At 67.6% G+C, this 13645-nt stretch overlaps 1 protein-coding gene across 1 annotated transcript; it reads right to left on the bottom strand.

Moving 5' to 3' along the window:
* Window positions 1-5291: 5291 nt before the first annotated feature.
* PAX4 (paired box 4) lies at window positions 5292-10032 on the bottom strand. Its single transcript, XM_054847984.1, has 9 exons — window positions 10020-10032; window positions 9326-9456; window positions 9037-9252; window positions 8222-8285; window positions 7707-7838; window positions 7322-7404; window positions 6104-6173; window positions 5744-5829; window positions 5292-5489 (listed from the first exon to the last, which is right to left on the bottom strand). Exons 1-9 carry the CDS (start codon window positions 10030-10032, stop codon window positions 5292-5294), a joined length of 993 nt encoding a protein of 330 aa, XP_054703959.1.
* Between the last annotated feature and the right edge of the window lie 3613 nt (window positions 10033-13645).

Genomic DNA, 13645 nt, shown 5'->3' on the forward strand with positions numbered 1-13645 from the left:
AGCTGGGGGGCAGCTGGGGGGCAGCTGGGGGGCAGCTGGAGCCCGAGAGCAGAACTCGCATGTTCCCAGGGCTCAGCACTGCTGCCCCAGAGCCCCGACTCTGCCACCGGAGCTGATGCAGGTTGTTGCCTTTGGTGGAGAAAAGTGGGGGGAACAGGATGGGACAGGGGGGTTCCCCGGTTCTTTGGTGCAAGATTTCCCCAGAGCACTTGGCTCTGGGGCACAGCACCATGGTCCGGATTGGTGCTGGCTTGGAGCCGGGATTGCTCGTGGTGCAGAGGCGTGAGAGCAGGGCCATGGGCAGAGCACGGGGAGCCCAGGCTGGGCAGGAGGCAGATGCACCCGGGGTGGCCCCAGGACGGAAAGTGGGGGTTACGCCATGGCCTTTGAGGGACACATCCATCCCACCCGATGTGGGGCACCAGGCTTGATTTACAGCAGAGCTGGAGAACCCTCGGGGACTGAGAACGGACCGGGAGGAGCCACATCCCGGCTGGTGGTGCATCAGCCTCCCCACGATCACGATCGCGGCAGCCTCGAGCCTCAGAGGCCGCTTTGCAGCACAGGACAAGGTGATGCCGGTGCCTTTGCTCGCCGCCATGAGCCCTGGGGCACGATTAACCCCTGCAAGGTCGTGAGGTTTCACGGTGACGTGGGATCACCCGTGCCCACCAGCTCCCGGTGCCAGGCTCCCTCCCCTGGGTCTTGGACCGTCCTGCCGGCACTGGGGACAGCTGTGCCCCCCCATCTCCCTGGGGACAGCCTGGGGGGGACGGCGACAGCTCTACGTCCGACATGCGCAACCCCCCTGTGCCCGGCGGGGCTGGAGCCCTGCTCGCCCCGCTCTCAGAGAGCCGGGGAACAAAAGGACAGCCACTCACTGCAAATAATTTAACGCCCCATTTAGCACCAGTTCCTCCAGCCTGGCCTGGACATCACCCTCAGGCTGAGGTGCAGTGCCCCGAAAATGCCGGCTGTAAGGCCGTGGGGACGTCCCTGTGGCACCAACCACCGCCACCTCCAAGCCAGCAGCCCAGGAGTGCACGTGCCGTCATGCCCTTTGCAGCCCTGCCTGTTTGCTGCCTGCTCCAGCCCTGCCGCTTCCCCGCGGCCCCGGCTGCCGGCAGGTGCCCAGCTGTGCCGGAGTCCCTTCTCCTCCAGCGGTGCAGCCAGGACGCGTCCCCTTGGCCACGCTGAGGTCCCCGGTTCGCTCAGCGCGGTTGGTGCTGCAGGAGCCCGGAGGCAGGAGAGCAGGCAGGGAGAGCTTGCTGCCCGCTTGCTTCTCCAGGAGGGGGCTGCAAAACTCGCCGGTGCCCAAGGCATTGCACAGTCACAGCCAAGGGGGGGGAGCGAACGCCCTGGCTGCACCCCGAGCCAGGGAAGGAGCCCCCCATCACACTGCGGCTGCCGGCGAGGGCTCCCGGTGGGATGGTGCCTTTGTACGAGCTGCCGAAGGGCTGGGGGGGTCCTGCTCTGCGCTCCCTCCCCGCAGCCAGGCACCCCGAGGGCTCCCAGCACCCCACAGCATTTCGGGTGCCCCAGCAGGGCACCTGCAGACCCTCCTGCCTGGCCGGCCCCTGCAAGCAAGGTCCTACAGCGTGTGAACGGGCACGTCCGTGGCAGCATGCCGCGCCAGGGGCCAGCCCCTGCTGAGGTCTCTTCTAGGGGGTCCAGCAATCTCAGGTCTAAACGTTTTTGAAGGGCTGGGGGTGCAATCGTGGCTCCGCTGCCGAGCGGTGCTGCAGGGCCCGGGTGCCGGCGACCACAGCAGCCCCTGAAAGATACACCCACATCCGGCCGAGTCGCTCCAGGTTTCTGGCAGGAAAAGGCTCCTTCCGAGCTGATGTGGGGCGTTTGGAGGTCCTGGACTTGAGCAGGCGTTTCGCAGCCTCACAGCACCCAGCCGCGGCAGGGAGTGGCTGCGGGTTCGGGTATTGCCGGGGCACGGTCCTGCTCTGCCGCCGTCGCGGCGGTGCCACCCGTCCTGTCCCCATCCCTGTCCCTGGGGCTGAACGTGGTTGAAATCCCACTGCCGTGGGCTCCATGCGTGATGTGGAGCTGTCTGGGGCCGTACCGGCTGTTTGCAGCCCCGGCGGCGCTGGGTGCTCGGCAGCCCGCAGCATCGTGCAGCCTGCGGCACAGGGCAGAGGGAGATGCTCGGCGGAGCTACAGCCCGAGGGTGCCGGGGGCTCGGGGTGGCCCAGGGCATCATTGCTCACCTCCATCTTATGAGTCTGCTCGGACATCGGCGACGTCCCTATTCCTGTACGGCTTTCCCCATCAGCTGGTCAGCAATACATGCCACGAGTTTGGGAGGTCTCAGCCCACCTCTCCGCAGGCAGCAGCGTGCTGACCCGGTCCCAAGATGCTGCCGCAGCTCAGAGAGGCGGCGGGGACAGCCAGCGAGCCAAGACAGGGTGCAGGAGAGTCCTGCGTCCTGGGTGCAGAGGGTAAAAGCCTTCAGCGGGGTGCTCAGGCCTGAGACTTTAGCAAGACCGATCGGTCGGGATAACGCGGCTGCGTACTCCTGGGGTGGCTTTTCACTTAGAGGAGTCCTTAGAAAATTTTTCCCTTATAGAAATTATTTTTTCGTGCTTAAAAAGACACAAACTATGCTGAAACCCAAAGTTGTCATGGGGGAGAGAGGAGCCCCCCGGGGCTGCCCAGCCTGGGCTCTGCAGTCCGGAGCGGTCTGCCGAGGCTGGGGGTGGGGGTCTGCCGAGGCTGGGGGTCTGCCAAGGCTGGGGGTGGGGGTCTGCCGAGGCTGGGGGTCTGCCGAGGCTGGGGGTGGGGGTCTGCCGAAGCTGGGGGTGGGGGTCTGCCGAGGCTGGGGGTCTGCTCAGGCTGGGGGTGGGGGTCTGCCGAGGCTGGGGTCCCGGCCAGGGGCTGTGGGCGCATGGGGACAGTGACCACCGGGCAGTGTTCCTGTGGGGCTGCAAACAGGGGAAGCCCCCGCCTCAGGCTAAGCCCCCTTCAGTTGGTTTCCTTTGGCTGAAGGGAACAGCCATTATCCTTCAAATAAAACCATTTCTTCAGCCTGCAGCGATGCTCCACGCCAGCGATGGGTGCCTTTACCCTGGCTCCGCCGTTAAATTCACCTTCTAAACAGACAGAAACCCAACACTCTTTATTTAGAGCAAGGATGTGCCACGCAGCCGGGGCCCGTCGGCTCTGCGAGGTCACGGTGGAGGGACCAGAGTGGGATCTGGGACGGCCGGAGCTGGTCCTGGCCGTGCCGCACGCTCCCGTCTCCGTACCGGGGTGTGCTGAAGCGATACCGCAGCTCGGGGGCTGGCCAGCAGCTACGGGCAATCACCGGGGGGGCACGACAGCCACTGCGAGATTTTTTCCTGCTTGCCCATCCTGCACAGCCCCTGTTCCCCGGCTCCGGACACTCCCCGGCTTTCCAGCCAGGAGAGCTCCCTTCGGGACAGAGGTTTCTCCGGAGGTGCCAGGCAAAGCCCCATTTAACAGCGGGGTGTCCCCTCTTTCCAACAGCCCCCGATGGGAGCCGGTGCTTCACGGCGCTGCGGCAGGGATGCAGCGCAAGCCTGGCAGGCAGGAGAAGGGGTCCCTGGGTGGGCTCCCACGCCGCCACCCCCGCTCCTCCGCACCCTCCCGCCGAGCAGCACCCCGGCACCCGGAGCAGAGGCGTCGAACTGGGGGCTCTGCGGGGAAGAGGGACTCGGGGGGCCGCTCCGGCTGGCTGCTGTGGGGAGGGAGGCTCGGGGGGGGCCAGGCAGCGTCTGCACGGGGCCGAGCCCCGGCTGTCTCACAGCACTGCCCCGACGTCTGGGCAGAGACGGGCAGAAGCGCCCAGCCACCGGTGCCTGCTGCTGCGGTGTCGTGCATCGGCACTCGCAGCAGGGTGGATGGGAGAGTGGGCATTGAATGTCCCTCCCCACGTGCCGCTAATTAATGTTTCCCAGGGTAATTCAATGGTATTATAAATAGAAGGGGAGGGGGAAGCTTGAACGGGCGGGAGGGATGCTAATCGGAGGATGCAGCAGCGAAGCGGGGCAGTGACGCTGCCCACCCTTCTGCAGCGTCCCAGGGGTTGGGGCAGGGACGCGACGCTGGGGAAGGTGACAAATGCTCCAGCGCGAGGGGAGGGTCCCCCGGTGCTTGGGCCCCGCTGCCTGACCCCGACCACAGCCCCAGTGCCATGGCTGTGGTCCTGGTCCCCACAAGCCACCCAAGGACATTGAGGAAGAGGCCGGTGGCCGGGCAAAGCCCGGAACGAAGCTTTCCTGCCCTGGGGGTGGCAAACTCCCCCTGGGACGGATGCAGGGGGGCATCACCCCACTGCGGGGGGACATGGTTTGGGGGCTGCCGGGGACCATCCCGGCCCTGCTGTGCTAGGCTTAAAACGCCGGCTGGGATCAGAGGGTGTCTGGGGCGGGGGAGAGCGGAGGGGGGCTGCAGGGGCTGCGGGATGGCGTGGGGGGTGCCACGAGAGATGGGGAGCAGCGGGCTGGATGACGGGGACATGGGGCGGCTGTGGGGACCCTGCAGTGCAGACAGCAGGACGCTGGCTGTCTGGCAGCTCCTGGGTGAGCTGCACGGCACGGTCCCAGGCAGAGCCTTGCAGGACGAGCTCTGGCTCTGCGGGCTGGCAGGGCTGCGCCGCAGCCGGTAGCACTGGGATAAACCCCTCGCCCAGCTGGGAAGGGGCACACTCATCCCCCACGTGCCCGCAAGGCTTTGAGCCCCGATAAGCCAAACCGGGGGGGCACAGCAGGGTGCTCTCCCCTGAGCACGCACCCCCTCTGCCCCGCCAGACCCCACGGGGCTGAGCTCCCGGGACGGGGACGGGGAGTTCTGGTTTGGAGGGGGCAGGCGGCGAGGTGACGGCGGCCCGGCCGTCACCGATGTGCACCCGTGCACGGGGATCCTTGACTCACGGCACCAGAGGGTGTGTCAGAGCCCCCCGCCTTGCCAGGGACCCTCAGAGCCAGGGGCACCCCAGTGCGTGGAGGCGAGCGAGGGGCTCTGGCGAGCTGGCGTGGAGCGGCGGTGCCGGGGGGCTCAGCGGGGGTCCGGGCAGCAGGCTGGCAGCGGGGCGCAGATGAGCCCGGGGGGGCAGCAGGGCAAAGGGGGGGCCCTCCAGAGGTTGCCAGGGAGCCCGAGGGGGGCTGCTGCCGGGGGCCAGGCCTGCGGGATGGAAACGGGGCTGAGGCAGCGCATGGAGCATCGCCCTCGCCCCCAGCCCTGCTCTGCTGTGGGGCAGGGGACACCCACCCCACAGCCCGGCTTCCCGCACCCTCCAGCATCCCATGGGGTCCCCCCCTCTACCGCCGGCTCCCACCCTGGCTGTGCCCGGGGGTCCCAGCCCCCCTCCCGGCCGTTTTACCGCAGCAAGCGTCATCCCAGGCACGGGGACCAGAGGTGCAGAGGTGCAGCGGGGCCGGGGTGTGAGGGTAGGCGGTGAGGCCGTGGCCGTGGCCGTGGAGGGGCTGTGGCGAGGCGGCGGGGGTGGCTGGGGGATGCTGCGCGGGGAGCAGAGAGCAGGATGTCACGGGGCATCCGTGGGGATGCTTTGGGACCAGGCCACCCCGGAGGGGACCTGCAAAGTGTCACCCTCCGGGGTGGCTCCGGGAACGGCTGCTGGAGAGACCAGAGCAGCTCGGCAATGGGAGCGCGGGCTCCAGAGGGTGCCTGGAGCCTGTTGGGGTGCTGGCGAGGGCTCCCCATCGCCCCGGCTGGAGGCTGCGGTGCGGGAAGGGACCCCTGGCCACCCTACCTGTGCGGAGCCGGTGGCTGTCGCGGAGCAGGGGTGGAAAGCAGCCACGGCCGCCCCGTGGGGCAGCATCCAGTTGCACCAGGAGCCTGCGTGGGGAGAGGCGGGGAGGGCAGCGTGCTGGCTCAGGGACCACGGGGCCACCAGCCCTGATTTTGGGGTGGGGAGGGCTCCCTTCTGCCCGAGCCGGGAGGAGCACAGAGCAGCTGTGTCCTCTCCCCAGCTCCCAGCAGGGCTCTGGAGCTGGGAGGCAAATCCCTGCATCCCGGTGCTCAGCACCCCTCCCAGGGTGGCCCCTGGACCCCAGCCCTCTCCTTGGGCATGAGGTCCCACGTCCCGTCCTCTCCACCCCTGGGCTGTCACCTGCACTGCCAGCCTCCAGCTTCTGCTTGGCCTCGCGTCTCCATTTCGCTCGTCGGTTTGAGAACCAGACCTGGGGAGGAAGGAAGGGGCTGAGGCTGCTGGCCCTCACCCTGCAGCACCCGCGCCCTGGGCAGCGCTCCGGCTCCTCGGCACCGCTCCTCCTGCTGGGACACATGCACATGGGCACGGGAAGGGGGTCGATCCCGCATCTTCTCCACCTCGTTGGGCTGCAGGCACATGCCAGGCTCCGGGGTGCTTTCTCCAGCACAGGGCATGGGAGACACGTGTGTGCGTGTGTGTGCACTGCCACGGCGTGGGGTGACGGCGTGCACGGGCAGCCCTGCCCCAGCAGAGCGGGGACTCGCTGCTGTTGCTGCCTGGGGAACTGAGATGGCCGGCGATGGTCTGGGGCTGGGAGGGGAAGGGGCTGCCGCGAACCTGCGAAGGTTTGCCAGCAGCACGGGGGTGTCTGCCTGGAGCTACCGAGTGTGCCCTGGGTGCGTGTTTGAGGGGGCGCGTGCCACGGAGCGTGCCACGGAGCGTGCTGTGGTGCATGCCACGGAGCGTGCCATGGTGCGTGCCATGGAGCGCGCCGCGAAGCGTGCCACGCAACGTGCCCTGGCGCATGCCGTGGTTCTGCAGCACTGTGCCGTCCTCCCCTGCACCCCCCGTGCTGGGGTCCAGCAGCGTCCTCACACCCTCCGGGCCCCACGCTGGCCCCACGGCGGGGCAGAGCCTGGGGAGTGGGGCTGGAGCGGTGGCTGCAGTGGGACGGGGCACGTGGCCGCTCGTGGCTGTGCAGCGCAGGCGTGTGGCCCTGGCATGGGGGCTGCTGCCAGGAGCAGCCCGAGGGTCCCGCTCCCCCGGCCCCAGCCTTGCCCCGGCAACCAGGAGGGAGCACGAGAGCCCGGCACGTCCCGATGGAGCCAGCCCTGCCCCGCTCCTGCCCGTGCCCAGCCATCAGGGGGTAGAGACCCCCGAGCTGGGGACAAAACCTGCTCTCGGGGGTCACTCCAACACCGTCTGCCCCACGCACGCTGCCCGTTCCCACCACTGCCACCGCCAGCACCAGTGACACGGTTGGTTTGGAGGTGTCCCCGCACGCTCAGAGGGACCCTGTTCCCCCCGTGCTGGCAGGCTGGGCAGCCCCGAGCCCAGCGCCCCGGCGGGGATGCTTTGGTCAGCAGGATCAGGCCAGCATGGAGGGTCTCCTCTTACCCTGATGGTTGTGTCAGGGAGCTGGGTGGCTGCGGCCAGTCTCTCCCGGGTGACGGTGTCCGGGTACTGTCCCCTCTGAAACTCTGCAAGAGGGGTTGGGGTGAGATCAGCCCATCCGGTGCAGCCCCCCCCGCCCCGGTGCCTTGGCGGGCGATGCTGGGATGTGCGGCTGCAGCCGGTCCATCACCAGAGCCCGGTGCCCACAATTCGGAGCGGTTCGGGGCACCGCAGCGATGGCCGTGCCATTCAAAGGGGCGGGAGCCCATCCAGAAAGCGGCAGTGCCCTTCCCTGGGAACGGCCCCGCTCCCTCCCGGCACCCTGCGGCAGCTCAGGGCAGGCACGCCGAATGTCCCGGCCTCGGCCGGCGTCCCGTGAGAGCCGCACCTTTCTCCAGGGCCTCCGACTGCTTGCTGGAGAAGATCGTCCTGTTCCTGTGCTGGGTGCTCAGCGGGAGTCGTCGGTCGGATGCGGAGCTCTGTGGAGGGTGCTGGGTCCCCGGGGAGACGGCGGCACCAGCTTCGACGGGCGAGTGGCAGCCGGGGGGATGCGGGGCGGAGGGGGTGGCGGGAGGGGAAACTGCGGGGACAGAAAGGCGGAAGGTGGGGGGGATCCGGCCCTGGGGGCTCCCCGGGGGGGGGCTGGGAAGGGTCAGGGAGGGTCGATGAGCCCCTTTGCTTTGGGGCACCGGCTCAGTGCAGGAGTGTGCGGAGGAGCCGTGTGCCTGCACACGCACGTGTGTCCATATGCGCGGGCACCCGTGGATGCGCGTGGTGCCGGGAGGCCAGTGGTGGCAGGAGCTCTCTGCCTGCTCGGAGCCGGTCTCTCCCTCGGGGTGCACCCCCCCGCAGCCCCTGCCCCCCAGCGAGGCTCACCCTGTGGCAGCGGGTCCCTCGCGAAACCCCGCTCAGCCGCCAGCCGCAGGTCGCTGGGCAGGTTCCTCAGCACCCGATTGATGGAGGAGACCTGGGCAGGGAGAGACGGGGCTGCGCCATGGGCAGGGGGTGCAGGACCCTGCAAGGGTGGGAGCGGGGGGGCTGGGCAAAGCCCCTGCCTGCGCTGGGCATCCCTCCGCTCGCCGCAGGAGCCGGAGACGCGCTCGGGGAGCGCCGCGGCGGGCGGCGGTCGAGGCCGGTGCCCCAAAGCCCGTCTCCGAGGTGCCGTCCTGCGGCCGCGCCTGAGCACGTGCCAGGGATTCTCCGTGCCGGGGCCGTGCCCATCTGCTCCGCTCTTTGTTGATACAGGCAACCCTTGAATTTCGGTGGACCGACAATATTTGATGTGAGGCAATCTGCACCTCGGGGCTGCAGACCGTGAGATTTATAGGGGTGGGTCTGTCATTAGGAAGTGCGGCTCTCCGCGCTGACGCTGCAGATTGCATTTTATTGTCTCTGCCCACCAGTGGCACTTGTAACAGACGCATCACGGCGTCCCAATGCCCGAGGCGACGGCCAGGCTTGCTGCGGCCGGCCGGCTGGGGCTCTGCTTTAGCTGGGAGGGAGCAATTTGCCTTCCCCTCCCCGCCTGCTGCTCCCTCCGCCGTCTCACCCAGCACCCAGTCCTTCCCAGCGCATCCCTCCCATTGCCCCCTCCCACCCCGGCGAGGGACCCCAGCCCGCAGCACCCAGCCGTGGGGTTGGGCCCCCGCACAGAGCCTGGTCCCGGCGTCCCCGGTGTCCCCACAGCCCCCCCGCGGCTCTCCCCGGCGGGGACTCACGCTGGGGGTCCTGTTGCTGGCGCAGACGCCCTCGGCGTGCAGCTGCCGGCGGATCTCCCAGGCGAAGAGGGACGGCTGCTCCAGCTTCAGCTGCGCGATCCGGGCCACCACCTCAGGGGTGGCCAAGCGGGGCTTGCTGCCCCCGATGGCCTTGGGCTCCACGGCCCCCGTCCGGTAGTAGCGGCCCAGGATCTTGCTGACGCAGCCGTTGGACACCTGCGGACGGGGCGGCTGGGGCAGAGGCTCAGCGGGAAAAGGATTTGGAGGGGGATCCCCGACCCAGGCGCACCTTGAGGCTGCGGGAGATGTCCGAGGTCCGGACGCCGCATGCCGCCAGCTCGATGATCCTCTTCCTCTTGCAGGCGGGGAGGGGGCAGCCGTTCACGAAGAGACCCCCCAGCTGGTTCACGCTGCTGGGTGCTGGGGAGAGGCCAAGCAGCCGGTGACGGGGGACAGGGCTTGCTGCGAGGGGGGACGCTGCCTGCCCTTCCCTCCCCGGCTCCCCGGGAGAGCTCCAGGTCCTGAGGCTTCGCAGGGTGCAGGACCGGTGGCGCTGAGGACCCCTCTGCATTGAGTGGGGGTTTGGAGGGGGCCGGGCAGGGGTCTTGGAGCAACGCGGGACTCGTTTGTTGGGGTGTGGGTGCAGGCAGCATGCGGCAGGACCAGGCAGGGAACGGGGGGGGGCCAGCTCAGGCGATGCTGGCAGAAAAAATACCCCACAGAGGAGCACGGGGAGAAGGAGGGGAAGGCAGCTGCAGAGGGGGGTGACAGGCTGGGGTGGGCAGGGAAGCACTGGAAGCATCGGGGGGCTCTGCAGAGCCACAGGTCTATCAGCTACCAGCACCCAATGCAGGCTTTGGGGGGGGAAAGCAGCCTCATCTGTGAGGGAGCGGGGGCCGATGCGGCGCGTCCCCGATTCCCCCAGGACCATGGACGCAAGGACCACGGTCCCTGGGCCGCCCGGGTGCAGCAGCATCGCTCACCTCGGTGTTGCATGGTGAGGCTTCTCGGGGCTTTCAGTGCCTGGGAATTGCCAGGAGGAGACAGCCAGGCGCTGCCGTGAGGCCGGGTAAATCAGTGCGGGTGTCCAGGGCTCAGCCACGTCCTCTGCCCACCCTCCTGCAGGGGAGCAAGGGCAGAAATACCTGAGCGGAGGGTGGAAATGCTCCAGGGTATCTGAGTGCTTGGGAAATCATTGCACTCCAGGCACAGCGGATCAAAGGGACCCCGGCTTTAAAGTGCTTCCATGGCTGCAAGAGGCACTCGGGCTCTGAAGTGGCTGCGGAGACACCAGGAATGCTGCCTGCGCTGCCTGTACCCAGCAGCCGCCAGCACGCAACGGAGCTGGCTTGGCTGAGCTGTGTCCCAGCGCCGGCACGCACTCCCTTGGATGAGCCACGGGGGACGGAGGGTTTCCCCACGCCCACCCCACCGCAGCTGAGCACCAGGGTCCTGCAGGGTGTCGGCGGGACGGGGGCAGGAGGTGGCAGGAGCAGAGGAGGCGACAGGATCAGGAGCTCTGAGTTTGTGTGCAACAGCTTCAGTGCTGCTCCACGGGCTGTTTATCACCCACGTGAATCCTTCCCACGCGCCCGTGCATGGGATCACCGCTTCCCCCTCACGTCCTCGCCGGCAGCATCGCTGTCTCTCGGCGTTTTTATTTATCTCAGAGGGAGGGTCTGGCCCCGCGCTCCCATTGCCCCCCTGTAAATCCAGAGCGGCTCAGCTGCAGCCGACGGCGTGGGCGGGGGGAGCGGGGGGTGCAGCCCTGCGAGCCTAACGCAGCCAAGGAGAGCCTGGCAAGCGATGACCAGGTTACAAGCAGCCCCCCCTCCTTCGGTTGGAGACGCTCCACCGCTCTGCCACCTCCTCTGCCAGCTCCGGAGATCAAGGCTGGGTCTCCCCACATGCATGCACACATGCTCCCAGAGCTCCTGTGCTACTCCCCATCCCCAGCACTTCGTCTGCCCCCCGCGCACCTTCCCTCGCTCCAGATCCCGACCTAAGGCGGCCCCACGGATTTAAACACAGATGCCCCAGCTGCGGGACACCGCCACCGCACCCAGCACCCCTGGAGCAAGTGCTGCCCCACATTCCTGCTGCCCTGCCCGTCCTGCCCATCCTGCCCGTCCTGCCCTCTCCTGCTGCTCCCCGGGTCGGTGAGTGCCACCCTGGGGATTTACTGGTGGCCAGGAATGCAACGCCAGCAGATCCTGCAGGACACCTGCGGAGAGACACTTTGCCAAGCCCCGGTGGTCTCAGACCACCCGGGACCACGCCGGGCTGAGAGCAGCCATTCCTCCTGGAGGAGACGGCCCCGGTGGGAGCCAGGGCAGGAGGGGCCCCTCACCACCGGCTCATCCCTGCGGGAGGTTTCAGCCTCATGGAAGCGGTGAAAGGCAGCGCAGCTCCGAGCGCCAGGCATCGGGCAAGGGGCGCTGCGGGGTCCGGGGCAGGACCCTGCCCCATGAAACGGGGGAGAGGGGACATTTCCACAGGGACGCTGGTGCCAGCCCTTCTCTCAAGGAAAACCCCGCTCCCCTTGCTGCCTGCTCAGGCAGAAACACTTGTGGTAATTCGTGAGCAGCGCGCTCAGCCGCGCAGTTGCCACAAAACCTGACGGCTGCTGCTGCCACCGCTGCCTTGCCAAAGCCCGGGCAGCTGGCTGGCACCCCTGGTTAGCCTGGGATCTCACCTGAGACACCCTGAAAACTCCTGGACACCCCCAGCGTGGGGCTTTCCCTGCCGCAGTCCCCAAATCCCACTGCAGCCCTGGCAATGTTTCCCTGCGCAGCTTGGGAACGCTGTTTGGAGACACTGACCCTCATTATGAAATTCAAGAAAAGCAAAATAAACCCAACAATGGGACAATTCGGCAAATTTCCCATGGGTGAAAAGTGAGCGTGCGGTGCACCCAGTCTCCCTCTCGTTTGGAAAGGGACGGATCGCCCTGGAGCAAAGCGCAGGGGGGCTGCTCCGGGAAGGAGGGAACAAGCGGTACCGGCAGGACGCGTGGCCCCTCAGGTGTTCCCTGGCTTTGCCCCAGCCAAGGGCTTGGCCCGTGCTGTGCCGGGAGGTGGCACGGGGATTTCTTTCCCCACGGAGAAATGGTGCACGGGGAAAGCCGAGTTGCGAGCCCATGGTCCCTCTGGGGTCCCGTTGGGGGATCTCAGCTGGTAACCGGAGGGGTGGTGAGCTTGGTCTTTGTGCAGCACGCAGGGGCGAGGAGAGGAGTCAATGAGACGGGGCTCGACTAGGCTAGAGCAGAGCCGCTCGTTCCTGGAGGAAGCCCCAAACCTTCCCAGCGTTACGGCGCCTTCACCACCCAATTGCTACTGGGAATTGTTTCCTGTGGCTCCGCAGGACCAGAAGCCCCGTGCCCCAGAGCAGCCTTCCCATGCCCGAGCTTGCCCCGTGCTACACCCCATGTGCGTGCAAGCATGCGCAGATGTCTGTGCACACGTCTATGTGTACGGATGCACGCTTGTGCACGCACATGCTCCTTTCTCCGCGTGCCTACCTGCACACACGTGTACGTATGCGTGCACCCACGCTGCCGTGTGCACATATATGTGCGTGTATTTTGTACGGACAGCAAGGGATGCCCGGAGGGATGCAAGGGGGTACCTGTGGAGCCACGAAGGACCAGAACCGGATCGTCCTCGGAGCCAACCGGGTGCTGCCGTGCCGGTGTCGTGCGGGGCGGCTGATGAGGTAGCGGGGCCGTGATGTCACGGGGCAGGAGGAAGAGGAGGATGGGGAGGAAGGGGCGGCCCGATGGAGAACGAGCGGCCGCGCCCAGCACACGCCCGGCCCGGGGGCTCCGTCGGGGCTCGGGGTCGCCTCGGGGCCACCGGCCCCGAGGCGACCCCGAGCCCCGACGGACCCCCCCGGGCCGGGCAATGCGTCGTAACCGGTGTTACCGCCGGTATTTCAGCACTAGCGCCCGGTGGACAGCACACGCCCCGCCGCATCCCGCCGCCCCGAGCATCCCCAGTAACCCCCGACGGAGCCTCCCCGGGGGGCTGCACTCCCGTGGCTCCCGCAAAACAAACAGGGACAGACAGAGCTGCCATATGGTAAAGCGCTTGGGATTCAATCATAAATCCAGATTCGGTTTTATTACATTTATTTAATTTTTTTTTTTTTCCCCCCCCTTGGTGTTGAACAAATAGAAAGCGGCCCAGGGGTGGATGGGCACTGCGGGGACTGCCCTGGTGTGCAACCCGAGGGCTCGGCACAGATGGCCCCCCCCTCTTCGGAGATAAAAAACACGTTGTAAACCTTTCAAGTAAAATATTTGAAGAGCAAATATTAGCCAGCGAGGAGCCCTGCACCGCGGTCCTCCGCGCCCGGCCCCGCGAGTAATTGAGCGTTATTAGCACCCCGCTCCCGGCCCCCGCGCTCCGCGCACAACTGCCCGCCTTTGGAAAATACCATATGCTCCGAATTACACATTAACCACAGCCCTGCGGGGCCGGGCCCGGCCCCGGCCCCCGAGGAGCCGCCGCGCCGCCCCCCCTCCATCCCCGGGGCGCCCCGGCCGTCCCCCCCTCCGTGCCCACCCGTGGGAGCCGGGGCCGGGCTCCGGGCGGCGCGGGGAGCGCCG

This window comes from Grus americana, chromosome 1, assembly GCF_028858705.1.
Source record: "Grus americana isolate bGruAme1 chromosome 1, bGruAme1.mat, whole genome shotgun sequence".
In the NCBI taxonomy this organism is placed as follows: Eukaryota; Metazoa; Chordata; class Aves; order Gruiformes; family Gruidae; genus Grus; species Grus americana.

Coding starts and splice junctions, on each gene's coding strand:
- PAX4 (XM_054847984.1), bottom strand. Junction 8,286..9,036: donor CCAGCAACAGGACCCCCAGC/GTGAGTCCCCGC, acceptor CTCCCTGCCCAG/GTCTCCTCCATCAATCGGGT. Junction 5,830..6,103: donor GCTGGAGGCTGGCAGTGCAG/GTGACAGCCCAG, acceptor CTCCCCACGCAG/GCTCCTGGTGCAACTGGATG.